Source organism: Polyodon spathula, chromosome 8 (genome assembly GCF_017654505.1).
Source record: "Polyodon spathula isolate WHYD16114869_AA chromosome 8, ASM1765450v1, whole genome shotgun sequence".
Taxonomy (NCBI): Eukaryota; Metazoa; Chordata; class Actinopteri; order Acipenseriformes; family Polyodontidae; genus Polyodon; species Polyodon spathula.
Window position 1 is genome coordinate 47,794,986 of NC_054541.1, and position 18,108 is coordinate 47,813,093.

At 42.7% G+C, this 18,108-nt stretch overlaps 1 protein-coding gene across 1 annotated transcript in view; it reads right to left on the reverse strand.

Moving 5' to 3' along the window:
* LOC121320078 (cleavage and polyadenylation specificity factor subunit 6-like) overlaps positions 1–311 on the reverse strand; it is a 20,871-nt gene extending 20,560 nt beyond the window's left edge. The window contains 1 exon segment of the mRNA XM_041258256.1: positions 206–311. Within this exon segment, the coding sequence (XP_041114190.1) occupies positions 206–265 (60 nt within the window). The 5' untranslated portion in view covers positions 266–311.
* Between the last annotated feature and the right edge of the window lie 17,797 nt (positions 312–18,108).

The following is an 18,108-nucleotide window of genomic DNA, read 5'->3' on the forward strand; positions in this document are numbered from 1 at the left end:
CTCCCTTTCAGAAAATAATAAATCCCTTCCGAGGTCTGCATTCTTAGCAGTACAACTACAAAAATAGATATCCAATACAACTACGTTTCAGGCACACGGGTTACTTTTTATGTGCAATTCGAAATCTTGCCAAGCATGTTTTCTTTATTTTTGTGCATTTCTCAAAGTAAAAAAAAAAAAAATATATATATATATAAGAAACTACCTGGTTGAATTCTTCGCCCACATCAGCGTATATGTCGATGTGATCCACTCCGTCAGCCATTTTCCACACACCCTGCTGTCTGAGCAGCTCCAACTAGAAAACAGCGCACAGGAAAACAATCTCGTCACATCCGACCGTGTGTGCTGACACTGCGCCAAGCAGAGCAGCGGGGAGTATTTTAAATTATACTCGCAGGTCCACACCTAACACTGTGGAATACAGTACGCTCCAAATGTTAGTTCTGTTTGTACCACTACCAGTGACGCAAAATACGCCCCACGGTGTATGTATTTAGTTTTTGATTACAGTGCACTTTGATGCATTGGTTGTTTATGCTTATTAATGTAGTATTGTTTAAGTTTTGCAAATTACATTAACAGATAAGTTACACTTGGATGTGTTTTATTTATTTATTTACCCCCGAAGATGTCAGGTGTTTGATTGTGCTTTTCAGCAGTTGCCGTTTTACTCTTGGTGGTAAAAAGTGTTTAGTGTTCCCTCGAAACATCTCCCCACTAACAGGTCATTTGAAGAATATACAAATTTCACTCAAGAATCACGTTGGCCGTATTAAGATGCCACCACATTCAGTAGAATGAAAATCTACAGGAAGAAGCCGATTTTCCCATGCTATTTATATCACACATCTGAAAAACCACAAATCCAATTGTGACAAAACTTGTTATTAACGTTACTGATATAAACTTTAATTACCATTATGAGTATCTGATCGTGGGTGGTATATAGTTCCATACTTACATTTTTGCTTCTATCTGGAAATCCTCTTATTACATTGTGATGAAACCTGTTATTAACTTATATTATCTAACTATTGATAGTACTGTATCAGATTATACAGATTGTTTTTCATGTAACTACTTTACCTGGTAAACAATCCAATCCATGCATACCTTTCTAAATAATAATAATAATAATAATAATAATAATAATAATAATAATAATAATAATAATAATAATAAATAGATAGAACTGGGCAGTTGTTGTTTTTTAATTTGCCACAAGGTGACACCAGATCATTAAATACAAGGAAACAGCATGTACCGTACATACAGAAATGTACATCAGAACAGCATTTATGACTGCCCAGTTCCTAACAACTAATTTGTCTCAAACCATTTGTCAAGTTGGAATCAACCCTTTTCAGTCCTGATTTTTATGTAATAATGAAATTATAGAATTAAAAAAGTAATCACTTTATTGAGTATACGTGAAAAGAGGACTGTATATATATATTATATATATATATATATATATATATATATATATATACAGTGCCTTGCAAAAGTATTCAGACCCCTGACCAATTCTCTCATATTACCGAATTACAAATGGTACATTGAAATTTCGTTCTGTTTGATATTTTATTTTTAAACACTGAAACTCAGAATCAATTATTGTAAGGTGACATTGGTTTTATGTTGGGAAATATTTTTAAGAAAAATAAAAAACTGAAATATCTTGCTTGCATAAGTATTCAACCCCTGTGCTGTGGAAGCTCCCAGTTTGCACCGATGAAAGAAATTGCCCTAACGAGGACACAATTACCTTACCATTGGCCTCCACCTGTGAACCATTAAAGTTGCTGTCACATTTTCTGGATAAAAACCCCACTGTTGAAGGATCATTGGTAAGGCTGTGAATCTGAAGGAAAATGAAGACCAAAGAGCATTCTACAGAAGTTAGAGATAAAGTAATACAAATGCATAGATTAGGGAAAGGGTACAAAATAATATCCAAGTGTTTGGATATCCCAGTGAGCACAGTTGGATCAATAATCAGGAAGTGGAAGCTGCATCACACCACCCAGGCACTGCCAAGAAAAGGCCGTCCCTCAAAACTCAGCGCTCAAACAAGAAGGAGACTTGTGAGAGAAGCCACAGAGAGGCCAACAATCACTTTGAAGGAGCTACAGAGTTCAGTGGCTGGGAGTGGAGTAATGGTGCACTAGTCAACCATATCAAGAGCTCTGCATAACACTGGCCTGTATGGGAGGGTGGCAAGAAAGAAGCCGTTACTCAAAAAGTACCATCTGAAAGCACGTGAGAGTTTGACATGAGCTGCAGCTGTGATGAAAAAAAGGTTTTGTGGTCAGATGAGACCAAGATAGAGCTTTTTGGCCAAAACTCAAAGCGCTATGTGTGGCGCAAACCTAACACTGCCCATGCCTCAAGACACACCATCCCTACAGTGAAGTATGGTGGTGGCAGCATCATGCTGTGGGGATGCTTCTCATCAGCAGGGACTGGGCATCTTGTTACAATTGAAGGAAGAATGGATGGAGCAAAATACAGGAAAATACTGCAAGAGAATCTGCTTCAGTCTGCTAAAAAACTGAAGCTTGGGAGGAAATTCACCTTTCAGCAGGACAATGATCCCAAGCACAAGGGCAAAGCAACATTGGAGTGGCTCAAGAACAAAAAGGTGAATGTCCTACAGTGGCCCAGTCAAAGTCCTTGTCTCAGTCCTATTGAGAATCTGTGGCACTATTTGAAAATTGCGGTCCACAAGCGTCGTCCAACCAACCTGAACAACCTGGAGCAAATCTGCCAAGAAGAATGGGCCAAAATCACTCCGACACTGTGTGCAAAGCTGGTACATACTTACCCCAAAAGACTTAAAGCTGTTATTGCAGCAAAAGGTGGCTCTACCAAATATTAATGTGTGGGGGTTGAAAACTTATGCAAGCAAGATATTTCAGTTTTTTATTTTTCTTAAAAATGTTTCCCAACATAAAACCAATGTCACCTTACAATAATTGATTTTGAGTTTAAGTATTTTAAAATAAAATATCGAACAGAATGAAATTTCAATGTACCATTTGTAATTTAGTAATATGAGAGAATTGGTCAGGGGTCTGAATACTTTTGCAAAGCACTGTGTATATATATATATATATATCTATATTATCTTATTATATATATATATAGATATATATATAAATATATATATATAATATATAATATATCATATATATATAGGAGTATATGTGTGGTTCCAACGTTATTTCCAACAGTTAGGAGTGCTGTGTGGTTCCAACGTTATTTCCAACAGTTGTTACCTACCATAAGGCACTAAGAGAAGGCAGCACAAAGGAATATCCACTAGAAATTGCCTTCAGGGCATCAGATGATTCTTAGTGGTTATGTTTAGGGTTAGGTATTGGGTAAGTGTTCGGTTTTAGTGCTGGGATTGCTTAAGGTTAGGGTTGGGGTTAGGTTATGGATGGATTGATTTCGTAGCATTGCTGAGCTCTAGAAGTGAAAGTTGGGAGTGCTTAGCAAATGCCCTCAAATTATCTGATGTCCTAAGGTCAGTTTCTAGTGGATATTCCTTGCTAAGAGAAGCACTGAAAGGGTTAAAGTCCAAGTCATTCAGCTAGGTAATCCATCCCTGTGCGCACCATTGTATGTATGAAGAACTGTCTCTTCCCTCTGTCCATGGTCTATCTCTATCATTTCCAGCCATGTCCCCTGGTCCCGGTTTCTGCACCGCGCTTAAAGTATTGGGTTAACCATGCCAACTCCTTTAAGATTTTAAAGACTCATCAGAAACGTAGACCCGTATTAAAAAGAAACAGACAAACACGTTGAAAGATCTAGTACACCAACTTTTATTCATTTTAGTATTTTAATATACTTTCACTAATAATTTTAATAGTACTGTATAACACTTTCTTGCTGAGAACTGAACATTTTGTGCACGTATTGTGTCGAGAACTCCCTATTGTAGAGATAGGTTGGGATCTGCATGAAAATGCTAAATGTCCTGAGCCATTGGCAGCTGTTCAAGGTTGTGTTATGGGATAATGAATGCTATGGGAATGTGAGTCAGGAGAGATAATTGAAAGGTCAGCGCAACCAGCTTCCGATTGTTGCTTCTTCCCAGCCAGTGTAGTAACTGAGGGTGAAGCAAGCTGGGGAAAAGAGTTAATGGAATAAAAAGGTGAATTAGCAAGCAGGACAGTGGAGCTCAGGGGCCCACAGGAAACATCAGGATAGAGAGAGACTCCAGTCGCCTGACTTCCCCAGGAGAACGGGTAATATCAGTAACACTTTAAAAGAAGTGTCTGTAATTCCAATGTAACTAACACATGATTTCCTACTGATTTCAAATGAAATTCCCATTGAATTCAAAAGTCATGACACGAGTTCATGACATGCTTTTCGTGACTTCATAACATTTCTCTTAATGCACATGAAATAATCATGAACTGACACTTATTTAAAAATGTTACCGTAAGAATTTTTCTTTGACTCTCAGTGTTGCTGCCCTATTAGAGGTTGAGTAGTAAAACGTTTGCTGTTAACTGTACAATTGTGTTGGTGTCTGATTATTCCTAATACCTTTCAAGCTTATTGTCAATACACATTGGTGAGGTTTGAATTTTTACATACCCTTGATCTAGTTTCATACAGTGATAAGAGAACACAGTCATTATGATGAGGCCATGACAATTATGGTACTGTTAAACGCAGAATAGGTTACACAAGCTCTGACATTGCCTACTGAATGTTTTGAAACAGTCTTCAGTACAAAAATTCCAACTGGGAAGTAATTGTAAATGGACCAAAGCCAGCTGGTAGACACACTAGACAGTGCAGTACAGACAGCTGTATTATTAAGCAGAAAACCTCAATGGTTTATTAAAGCAAACGCCAACATGTTGGGACCCATCCTAATTTGTTTGAATATTTTTATTATTATTAATTAAATAAGTTGTGGAATGAAAATGTTTTTGTGTTTTTGTTAAGAAAGTCTGTAGTTAATTGTCGTGTTTCAGAACACTAATGAGAGCCATGCCTATGGGCAACATGTTTTTTTGGCATTAAGAATAAGGCACTTTTTATGAGTGTCTGGGTGGTTTGAATTTTACTATGAAGCTTGATTAAAGCTTTAACTCATGATGCTGCTATAATGAAAAGTACGTCTGTTTTGATGACTGTTAATGGAGGCCTGAATCAGAGTTCAGCACTGAGCTGCTCCATCTTACAAAATGTAAACATAGTTTAAAAGTAAAAAGTAAAATGTAAAGCCTCAATTAAAGTGATGTGTAAAAGCAAAGGCAGGGTTAAGAGAGGATATTCCCCGGGGTTGCCCAAGGACACAGGAGCAAGCAACGAGGAACTTAAATTTTTCAGGAAGCTCCATTGCAGGGCACTAGAGGACCTCAGAACATTCAAAAGGAAGCAGAACTTAAGGAAAGCAAAACATTGAAAAGAAAAAGAGGAAAAGGTAAAATAACAACAAAGGCACTGTTTACTGTTTGCTAATCACAATCACACCTTGATTACGGGACAGTATTGTTTTTCCTTGTCTGCACGGTACTGATGACGGTCAACTATCAGACAATAATACAGTCTAATCAGGGTGGTATTTAATAAAGATGATCGAACTTGAACATGAGATTGAGTTTTAATTTCACTGGTCACGCAAACTGTCATGCTTGAGTTGCCTTGTATGTATAATCAAAGCACCTTTACTATGTTGCTGTCTTTTAAAATAAAGTCTCCAATGCCAAAAGAACCAACAAAATACACTTTAAAGTAATGGCCGCAAATTCAGACATGAAAAGAGAGCATTCAAGTTGTAACCCTATACCGTAAACAATATCTATGGAAGCAATGTAGAATAGCAACAGGGAGGAAATGGGTCATTTACAAGGCTGATCATCTTTAAACCTGGTTAAACCAAGCCTGGACGGTTTACTGCCATAGGGATCAGATGACAAATAGCCATTCATTTATTATGTAACAACGACACAGATCCAAACCCAACTGTACAATTATCAGACTACTTGTGTGCGTACAAGAATTCCACCATGGAATTAAACTGCCAAACTGAGCAGCACATGTGGCACGATGTAATTATATCAGGCAATTACACTGACAGAGCTGCCCACTTCTTACCATGCAATTATTGTGTGTGATTATATCAACAGAGCCCTAACTGTGAGGGCATCTCCTCACTGCAGTCCAGACACGTGGAACTGTTCAGTCACCCGAATGCAAACTCAAATAAGAATGCGAGGGAGGACTGTGGTGTGTTTTTACTGTGCTGCAACAGAAATCACTCCTGAGGTAAACGCAGAGCAACAATAGCCTTGAATGAAAACACAACCCTTTGAGGAACAAAGGACATGTGTCCCACAAAATAGAATGATGCTAACTTTCTTACTGTTGCAACGAGGTGCATGAAACAGAGTTTAAGATAACTGCCAGGTTGCATCTGGTCTCCAACATTGTCAGTTTCCTCCTCTTGATACTCAGTCACTCTCACATGTATTTTAAGAAGAAACCGTTTGAACACCAAGCGCTCAAAACTTGTGTCCCTTAACTATGGTTTTACAGCATGTACTGGAGTGCACATTATCAGGGGCATGAGGCTAGCGAGAGGGAGTGATTTCAAATGATTCTATTATCCTCAAACCACGGAGAACATGCAGGCCTACTGGGAGCAAACAGACTAATCCTAATGCTATCCAGGCAGGTTGAGGTAACAGACTAATCCCAATGTTATCCAGGCAGGTTGAGGTAACAGAATCGACTTAGCCTATAAGAAATAAGGATTAGGATGGGGCCTGAATGAAAAATATTTCAAACTGAACCCTAATCAATAAGCATAGCACCAGGGCCACTGGAGGAACTTAAAAGAGAAGGTAGGAGACAGTTAATTTTAGGTTTTTTTTGAGGGTTACCTAGAAACACTGCCCTCAGCCACGGTCACACGACTGAATATGAATCAGCTAGAGATTCTAGAAACTCTGTCCTCAGCCACGGTCACACGACTGACTATGAATCAGCTAGAGATTCTAGAAACACTGCACTCAGCCACGGTCACACGACTGACTAAGAATCAGCTAGAGATTCTAGAAACACTGCCCTCAGCCACGGTCACACGACTGACTATGAATCAACTAGAGATTCTAGAAACACTGCACTCAGCCACGGTCACACGACTAACTATGAATCAGCTAGAGATTCTAGAAACACTGCCCTCAGCCACGGTCACACGACTGACTATGAATTAACTAGAGATTCTAGAAACACTGCCCTCAGCCACGGTCACACGACTGACTAAGAATCAGCTAGAGATTCTAGAAACACTGCCCTCAGCCAAGGTAACACGACTGACTAAGAATCAGCTAGAGATTCTAGAAACACTGCCCTCAGCCACGGTCACATGACTGACTATGAATCAGCTAGAGATTCTAGAAACACTGCCCTCAGCCACGGTCACACGACTGACTAAGAATCAGCTAGAGATTCTAGAAACACTGCCCTCAGCCATGGTCACATGACTGACTATGAATCAGCTAGAGATTCTAGAAACACTGCCCTCAGCCACAGTCACACAACTGACTATGAATCAGCTAGAGATTCTACAAACACTGCCCTCAGCCACGGTCACATGACTGACTATGAATCAGCTAGAGATTCTAGAAACACTGCCCTCAGCCAAGGTAACACGACTGACTAAGAATCAGCTAGAGATTCTAGAAACACTGCCCTCAGCCACGGTCACATGACTGACTATGAATCAGCTAGAGATTCTAGAAACACTGCCCTCAGCCAAGGTAACACGACTGACTAAGAATCAGCTAGAGATTCTAAAAACACTGCCCTCAGCCACGGTCACACGACTGACTATGAATCAACTAGAGATTCTAGAAACACTGCCCTCAGCCACAGTCACACGACTGACTATGAATCAGCTAGAGATTCTAGAAACACTGCCCTCAGCCACAGTCACACGACTGACTATGAATCAGCTAGAGATTCTAGAAACACTGCCCTCAGCCACGGTCACATGACTGACTATGAATCAGCTAGAGATTCTAGAAACACTGCCCTCAGCCACGGTCACATGACTGACTATGAATCAGCTAGAGATTCTAGAAACACTGCCCTCAGCCAAGGTAACACGACTGACTAAGAATCAGCTAGAGATTCTAGAAACACTGCCCTCAGCCATGGTCACATGACTGACTATGAATCAGCTAGAGATTCTAGAAACACTGCCCTCAGCCACGGTCACACGACTGACTATGAATCAGCTAGAGATTCTAGAAACACTGCCCTCAGCCACGGTCACATGACTGACTATGAATCAGCTAGAGATTCTAGAAACACTGCCCTCAGCCATGGTCACACGACTGACTATGAATCAGCTAGAGATTCTAGAAACACTGCCCTCAGCCACAGTCACACGACTGACTATGAATCAGCTAGAGATTCTAGAAACACTGCCCTCAGCCACGGTCACATGACTGACTATGAATCAGCTAGAGATTCTAGAAACACTGCCCTCAGCCACGGTCACATGACTGACTATGAATCAGCTAGAGATTCTAGAAACACTGCCCTCAGCCACGGTCACACGACTGACTATGAATCAGCTAGAGATTCTAGAAACACTGCCCTCAGCCACGGTCACATGACTGACTATGAATCAGCTAGAGATTCTAGAAACACTGCCCTCAGCCAAGGTAACACGACTGACTAAGAATCAGCTAGAGATTCTAGAAACACTGCCCTCAGCCACGGTCACATGACTGACTATGAATCAGCTAGAGATTCTAGAAACACTGCCCTCAGCCACGGTCACATGACTGACTATGAATCAGCTAGAGATTCTAGAAACACTGCCCTCAGCCACAGTCACACGACTGACTATGAATCAGCTAGAGATTCTAGAAACACTGCCCTCAGCCACAGTCACACGACTGACTATGAATCAGCTAGAGATTCTAGAAACACTGCCCTCAGCCACAGTCACACGACTGACTATGAATCAGCTAGAGATTCTAGAAACACTGCCCTCAGCCACGGTCACATGACTGACTATGAATCAGCTAGAGATTCTAGAAACACTGCCCTCAGCCACAGTCACATGACTGACTATGAATCAGCTAGAGATTCTAGAAACACTGCCCTCAGCCACGGTCACATGACTGACTATGAATCAGCTAGAGATTCTAGAAACACTGCCCTCAGCCACGGTCACATGACTGACTATGAATCAGCTAGAGATTCTAGAAACACTGCCCTCAGCCACGGTCACATGACTGACTATGAATCAGCTAGAGATTCTAGAAACACTGCCCTCAGCCACGGTCACATGACTGACTATGAATCAGCTAGAGATTCTAGAAACACTGCCCTCAGCCAAGGTAACACGACTGACTAAGAATCAGCTAGAGATTCTAGAAACACTGCCCTCAGCCACGGTCACATGACTGACTATGAATCAGCTAGAGATTCTAGAAACACTGCCCTCAGCCAAGGTCACACGACTGACTAAGAATCAGCTAGAGATTCTAGAAACACTGCCCTCAGCCACGGTCACATGACTGACTATGAATCAGCTAGAGATTTTAGAAACACTGCCCTCAGCCATGATCGCACGACTGACTATGAATCAACTAGAGATTCTAGAAACACTGCCCTCAGCCACAGTCACACGACTGACTATGAATCAGCTAGAGATTCTAGAAACACTGCCCTCAGCCAAGGTAACACGACTGACTAAGAATCAGCTAGAGATTCTAGAAACACTGCCCTCAGCCACGGTCACATGGCTGACTATGAATCAGCTAGAGATTTTAGAAACACTGCCCTCAGCCACGATCGCACGACTGACTATGAATCAACTAGAGATTCTAGAAACACTGCCCTCAGCCAAGGTCACACGACTGACTATGAATCAGCTAGAGATTCTAGAAACACTGCCCTCAGCCAAGGTAACACGACTGACTAAGAATCAGCTAGAGATTCTAGAAACACTGCCCTCAGCCAAGGTCACACGACTGACTATGAATCAGCTAGAGATTCTAGAAACACTGCCCTCAGCCACGGTCACATGACTGACTATGAATCAGCTAGAGATTCTAGAAACACTGCCCTCAGCCACGGTCACACGACTGACTATGAATCAGCTAGAGATTCTAGAAACACTGCCCTCAGCCACAGTCACACAACTGACTATGAATCAGCTAGAAATTCTAGAAACACTGCCCTCAGCCACAGTCACACGACTGACTAAGAATTAGCTAGAGATTCTAGAAACACTGCCCTCAGCCATGGTCACATGACTGACTATGAATCAGCTAGAGATTCTAGAAAAACTGCCCTCAGCCATGGTCACACAACTGACTATGAATCAGCTAGAGATTCTAGAAACACTGCCCTCAGCCACGGTCACATGACTGAATATGAATCAGCTAGAGATTCTATAAACACTGCCCTCAGCCACGGTCACATGACTGACTATGAATCAACTAGAGATTCTAGAAACACTGCCCTCAGCCACAGTCACACGACTGACTATGAATCAGCTAGAGATTCTAGAAACACTGCCCTCAGCCACGGTCACATGACTGACTATGAATCAGCTAGAGATTCTAGAAACACTGCCCTCAGCCAAGGTAACACGACTGACTATGAATCAGCTAGAGATTCTAGAAACACTGCCCTCAGCCACGGTCACACGACTGACTATGAATCAGCTAGAGATTCTAGAAACACTGCCCTCAGCCACGGTCACATGACTGACTATGAATCAGCTAGAGATTCTAGAAACACTGCCCTCAGCCACGGTCACATGACTGACTATGAATCAGCTAGAGATTCTAGAAACACTGCCCTCAGCCACGGTCACATGACTGACTATGAATCAGCTAGAGATTCTAGAAACACTGCCCTCAGCCACGGTCACATGACTGACTATGAATCAGCTAGAGATTCTAGAAACACTGCCCTCAGCCAAGGTCACACGACTGACTATGAATCAGCTAGAGATTCTAGAAACACTGCCCTCAGCCACAGTCACATGACTGACTATGAATCAGCTAGAGATTCTAGAAACACTGCCCTCAGCCACAGTCACACGACTGACTATGAATCAGCTAGAGATTCTAGAAACACTGCCCTCAGCCACGGTCACATGACTGACTATGAATCAGCTAGAGATTCTAGAAACACTGCCCTCAGCCACGGTCACATGACTGACTATGAATCAGCTAGAGATTCTAGAAACACTGCCCTCAGCCACGGTCACATGACTGACTATGAATCAGCTAGAGATTCTAGAAACACTGCCCTCAGCCAAGGTCACACGACTGACTATGAATCAGCTAGAGATTCTAGAAACACTGCCCTCAGCCACGGTCACACAACTGACTAAGAATAAGCTAGAGATTCCAGAAACACTGCCCTCAGCCACAGTCACATGACTGACTATGAATCAGCTAGAGATTCTAGAAACACTGCCCTCAGCCACGGTCACATGACTGACTATGACTCAGCTAGAGATTCTAGAAACACTGCCCTCAGCCACAGTCACACGACTGACTATGAATCAGCTAGAGATTCTAGGAACACTGCCCACAGCCACGGTCACATGACTGACTATGAATCAGCTAGAGATTCTAGAAACACTGCCCTCAGCCAAGGTCACACGACTGACTATGAATCAGCTAGAGATTCTAGAAACACTGCCCTCAGCCACGGTCACACGACTGACTATGAATCAGCTAGAGATTCTAGAAACACTGCCCTCAGCCAAGGTCACACGACTGACTATGAATCAGCTAGAGATTCTAGAAACACTGCCCTCAGCCACGGTCACATGATTGACTATGAATCAGCTAGAGATTCTAGAAACACTGCCCTCAGCCACAGTCACACAACTGACTATGAATCAGCTAGAGATTCTAGAAACACTGCCCTCAGCCACGGTCACACGACTGACTATGAATCAGCTAGAGATTCTAGAAACACTGCCCTCAGCCAAGGTCACACGACTGACTATGAATCAGCTAGAGATTCTAGAAACACTGCCCTCAGCCACGGTCACATGACTGACTATGAATCAGCTAGAGATTCTAGAAACACTGCCCTCAGCCACAGTCACACGACTGACTATGAATCAGCTAGAGATTCTAGAAACACTGCCCTCAGCCAAGGTAACACGACTGACTAAGAATCAGCTAGAGATTCTAGAAACTGCCCTCAGCCACGGTCACATGACTGACTATGAATCAGCTAGAGATTCTAGAAACACTGCCCTCAGCCACAGTCACACGACTGACTATGAATCAGCTAGAGATTCTAGAAACACTGCCCTCAGCCACGGTCACACGACTGACTATGAATCAGCTAGAGATTCTAGAAACACTGCCCTCAGCCACAGTCACACGACTGACTATGAATCAGCTAGAGATTCTAGAAACACTGCCCTCAGCCACGGTCACATGACTGACTATGAATCAGCTAGAGATTCTAGAAACACTGCCCTCAGCCACGGTCACATGACTGACTATGAATCAGCTAGAGATTCTAGAAACACTGCCCTCAGCCACAGTCACACGACTGACTATGAATCAGCTAGAGATTCTAGAAACACTGCCCTCAGCCAAGGTCACACGACTGACTATGAATCAGCTAGAGATTCTAGAAACACTGCCCTCAGCCACGGTCACATGACTGACTATGAATCAGCTAGAGATTCTAGAAACACTGCCCTCAGCCAAGGTCACACGACTGACTATGAATCAGCTAGAGATTCTAGAAACACTGCCCTCAGCCACGGTCACATGACTGACTATGAATCAGCTAGAGATTCTAGAAACACTGCCCTCAGCCACGGTCACATGACTGACTATGAATCAGCTAGAGATTCTAGAAACACTGCCCTCAGCCACGGTCACATGACTGACTATGAATCAGCTAGAGATTCTAGAAACACTGCCCTCAGCCACGGTCACATGACTGACTATGAATCAGCTAGAGATTCTAGAAACACTGCCCTCAGCCACGGTCACATGACTGACTATGAATCAGCTAGAGATTCTAGAAACACTGCCCTCAGCCACAGTCACACGACTGACTATGAATCAGCTAGAGATTCTAGAAACACTGCCCTCAGCCACGGTCACATGACTGACTATGAATCAGCTAGAGATTCTAGAAACACTGCCCTCAGCCAAGGTCACACGACTGACTATGAATCAGCTAGAGATTCTAGAAACACTGCCCTCAGCCACGGTCACATGACTGACTATGAATCAGCTAGAGATTCTAGAAACACTGCCCTCAGCCACGGTCACATGACTGACTATGAATCAGCTAGAGATTCTAGAAACACTGCCCTCAGCCAAGGTAACACGACTGACTAAGAATCAGCTAGAGATTCTAGAAACATTGCCCTAGTCACAACTGACTGAATCCTAGAGATTCTCAGCTCAGCCACGGTCACATGACTGACTATGAATCAGCTAGAGATTCTAGAAACACTGCCCTCAGCCACGGTCACACGACTGACTATGAATCAGCTAGAGATTCTAGAAACACTGCCCTCAGCCACGGTCACACGACTGACTATGAATCAGCTAGAGATTCTAGAAACACTGCCCTCAGCCACAGTCACACGACTGACTATGAATCAGCTAGAGATTCTAGAAACACTGCCCTCAGCCACGGTCACATGACTGACTATGAATCAGCTAGAGATTCTAGAAACACTGCCCTCAGCCACGGTCACATGACTGACTATGAATCAGCTAGAGAGATTCTAGAAACACTGCCCTCAGCCACGGTCACATGACTGACTATGAATCAGCTAGAGATTCTAGAAACACTGCCCTCAGCCACGGTCACATGACTGACTATGAATCAGCTAGAGATTCTAGAAACACTGCCCTCAGCCACAGTCACACGACTGACTATGAATCAGCTAGAGATTCTAGAAACACTGCCCTCAGCCACGGTCACATGACTGACTATGAATCAGCTAGAGATTCTAGAAACACTGCCCTCAGCCACAGTCACACGACTGACTATGAATCAGCTAGAGATTCTAGAAACACTGCCCTCAGCCACGGTCACATGACTGACTATGAATCAGCTAGAGATTCTAGAAACACTGCCCTCAGCCACAGTCACACGACTGACTAAGAATCAGCTAGAGATTCTAGAAACACTGCCCTCAGCCACAGTCACATGACTGACTATGAATCAGCTAGAGATTCTAGAAACACTGCCCTCAGCCAAGGTAACACGACTGACTAAGAATCAGCTAGAGATTCTAGAAACACTGCCCTCAGCCATGGTCACATGACTGACTATGAATCAGCTAGAGATTCTAGAAACACTGCCCTCAGCCACAGTCACACGACTGACTATGAATCAGCTAGAGATTCTAGAAACACTGCCCTCAGCCAAGGTAACACGACTGACTAAGAATCAGCTAGAGATTCTAGAAACACTGCCCTCAGCCACAGTCACACGACTGACTATGAATCAGCTAGAGATTCTAGAAACACTGCCCTCAGCCAAGGTAACACGACTGACTAAGAATCAGCTAGAGATTCTAGAAACACTGCCCTCAGCCACGGTCACATGACTGACTATGAATCAGCTAGAGATTCTAGAAACACTGCCCTCAGCCACAGTCACACGACTGACTATGAATCAGCTAGAGATTCTAGAAACACTGCCCTCAGCCACGGTCACACGACTGACTATGAATCAACTAGAGATTCTAGAAACACTGCCCTCAGCCACAGTCACACGACTGACTATGAATCAGCTAGAGATTCTAGAAACACTGCCCTCAGCCACGGTCACATGACTGACTATCAATCAGCTAGAGATTCTAAAAACACTGCCCTCAGCCAAGGTAACACGACTGACTATGAATCAGCTAGAGATTCTAGAAACACTGCCCTCAGCCAAGGTCACACGACTGACTATGAATCAGCTAGAGATTCTAGAAACACTGCCCTCAGCCAAGGTCACACGACTGACTAAGAATCAGCTAGAGATTCTAGAAACACTGCCCTCAGCCACGGTCACATGACTGACTATGAATCAGCTAGAGATTCTAGAAACACTGCCCTCAGCCACAGTCACACAACTGACTATGAATCAGCTAGAGATTCTAGAAACACTGCCCTCAGCCAAGGTAACACGACTGACTAAGAATCAGCTAGAGATTCTATAAACACTGCCCTCAGCCACGGTCACATGACTGACTATGAATCAGCTAGAGATTCTAGAAACACTGCCCTCAGCCACGGTCACATGACTGACTATGAATCAGCTAGAGATTCTAGAAACACTGCCCTCAGCCACGGTCACACGACTGACTATGAATCAGCTAGAGATTCTAGAAACACTGCCCTCAGCCACGGTCACATGACTGACTATGAATCAGCTAGAGATTCTAGAAACACTGCCCTCAGCCACGGTCACACGACTGACTATGAATCAGCTAGAGATTCTAGAAACACTGCCCTCAGCCACGGTCACATGACTGACTATGAATCAGCTAGAGATTCTAGAAACACTGCCCTCAGCCAAGGTAACACGACTGATTAAGAATCAGCTAGAGATTCTATAAACACTGCCCTCAGCCATGGTCACATGACTGACTGTGAATCAGCTAGAGATTCTAGAAACACTGCCCTCAGCCACGGTCACATGACTGACTATGAATCAGCTAGAGATTCTAGAAACACTGCCCTCAGCCACGGTCACACGACTGACTATGAATCAACTAGAGATTCTAGAAACACTGCCCTCAGCCACGGTCACATGACTGACTATGAATCAGCTAGAGATTCTAGAAACACTGCCCTCAGCCACAGTCACACGACTGACTATGAATCAGGTAGAGATTCTAGAAACACTGCCCTCAGCCACAGTCACACGACTGACTATGAGTCAGCTAGAGATTCTAGAAACACTGCCCTCAGCCATGGTCACAGAACTAACTAAGAATCAGCTAGAGATTTTAGAAACACTGCCCCCCGCCACGGTCACACGACTGACTATGAATCAGCTAGAGATTCTAGAAACAGTGCCCTCAGCCACGGTCACATGACTGACTGTGAAGCAGCTTTGTGATGAAACTGTAACAATATATTCCTTCCTCCAACAGGGCATTGGTATCATCATTATTGATGAAGCAGATAGAGGCTTGATATCAAAAGTGAATCTTTAATGTTGATAATGTATCTTTAAATACCCGCCCTGACCTTTGCCATTAGTCTTTCACCCTGAGTCTTTCACGAGAATGAGCAGGATGAGCAGCAGCACTGCAGCTTTGTGTTTTGTGCACATTACAGTCCAGCGACTCATTTAGAAGTAGGGGTTGTAGCGTTCTGTGGCCTGTGGTCTAGACCACTCAGCAGTTTGATGTCACAGTGCTCCAGTCTAGACCACAGGCCACAGACTGCTACCAATCCTTTCTCCATTAATGAGGCAGCCTCCCATGCCTAGGGAAGAGTTCCAACATCAGACAAGGAGAAGCAGAAGTCTGACATGTCTTGTTTACACCACCTACTGGACATTCCTTGTATTTATTCGATTATTGTATTTGACACTGTGTAAGAATTTTTTTTTTTTTTTTTTTTGTTCCTGGGTAGTAAGTGTTATTTCCTAATTGCTTATGCCTCAAAAGTATAGAAAATGGCTATTATTCCCCACAAACTTTGCTTTTGTGACCAGGACAGTGATATTTCAAAATATCACTATTTCCAATGGGAAAATGGGCAAATGTGTGTCTTTTCGTTCACATAAAGTCAGAAAAAATCAACATATGAATCCAAATTAACATGTATTTATACTAAAGTAATACAAAGATGACTACAAAAGATTTAGAAGTGAGTAGTTTTTCGAGATTTACAATTATACTGTATTTACAGTATAATTGTAAATATCGAAAAACTACTCATTTACAGTATAATTGTAAGTTGTACAAACTACAAATCATGTTAATTTGGATTCATATGTTGTTGTTTTCTGACTTTATGTGAACGAAAAGACACACATTTGCCCATTTTCCCATTGGAAATAGTGATATTTTGAAATATCACTGTCCTGGTCACAAAAGCAAAGTTTGTGGGGAATAATAGCCATTTTCTATACTTTTGAGGCATAAGCAATTAGGAAATAACACTTACTACCCAGGAACGAAAATTGTGTTACATAGTGATTCAGCCGACCTGATCAGAATCAGTCGATTCAATGGATGCTATCAAGCAAAAATCATCCCGTAGGAATGGGCCAGTAAATTCCTACTAGCCTCCTAACCCCTAAATCTACCCCTACCCCTAAACCTAATGTCTACCACTAACGTAATCTCTACCCCTAACCCTAACTGTGTTACTATTAAACTAATTCACTATTATTTAAACGCCGCTTCCTTAGCACCCTCTAACCTCCATTAAAGCGCTTGATCCGGACCGACTCTACCTGTTAGGAGGTACCTACTGGCCCATGTGAAGACCCCTTACACTGATCCACCAGTATTTTAATATTTAATAAACAGTATCATTTTTATTTTTCCCCTTTCCTCGAAAACGTTTTGGGCAATAATTAATCCTACATAAATTATTAAAATTGCATTTTGAATAAAAAAAAGAAAACTAAAACAATAACTTTGGTTCAAATAAAATGACATCATTGGTGACTTGAAATTAGACGAGTAATGAATGGAGTAGACATACAGTCATACGCTGATAATGACTTCAGTTTTGTACTCCACCCAAACAGTAATCGTAAATATGAGGTTTATTTTGTGGGTTGCGCAATTGATGTCGCGGGTCTGGGGTCTTTAATCTCAGTTTGCCAGTCTAAATCGCGAAACACAGGAGACTTGACTGGTCTGCAACAGTGGGGTAAGGTACGGGAGCATACCTGCCAGCGTTACAGCACACACGCAGGGCACAAACGAAGAGTGCTCAGTTCAGATTAGAAGCTCCGCCTTCGATCTGTCTGGAAACGATAATCAAGACCCGGCAGAGTGTCTGCACTTTTCAATTGGCTACGTGGCATGGCAGTCGGGGGTGTGGGCGCGGACCACTGTGCGGTTTTAAGTAA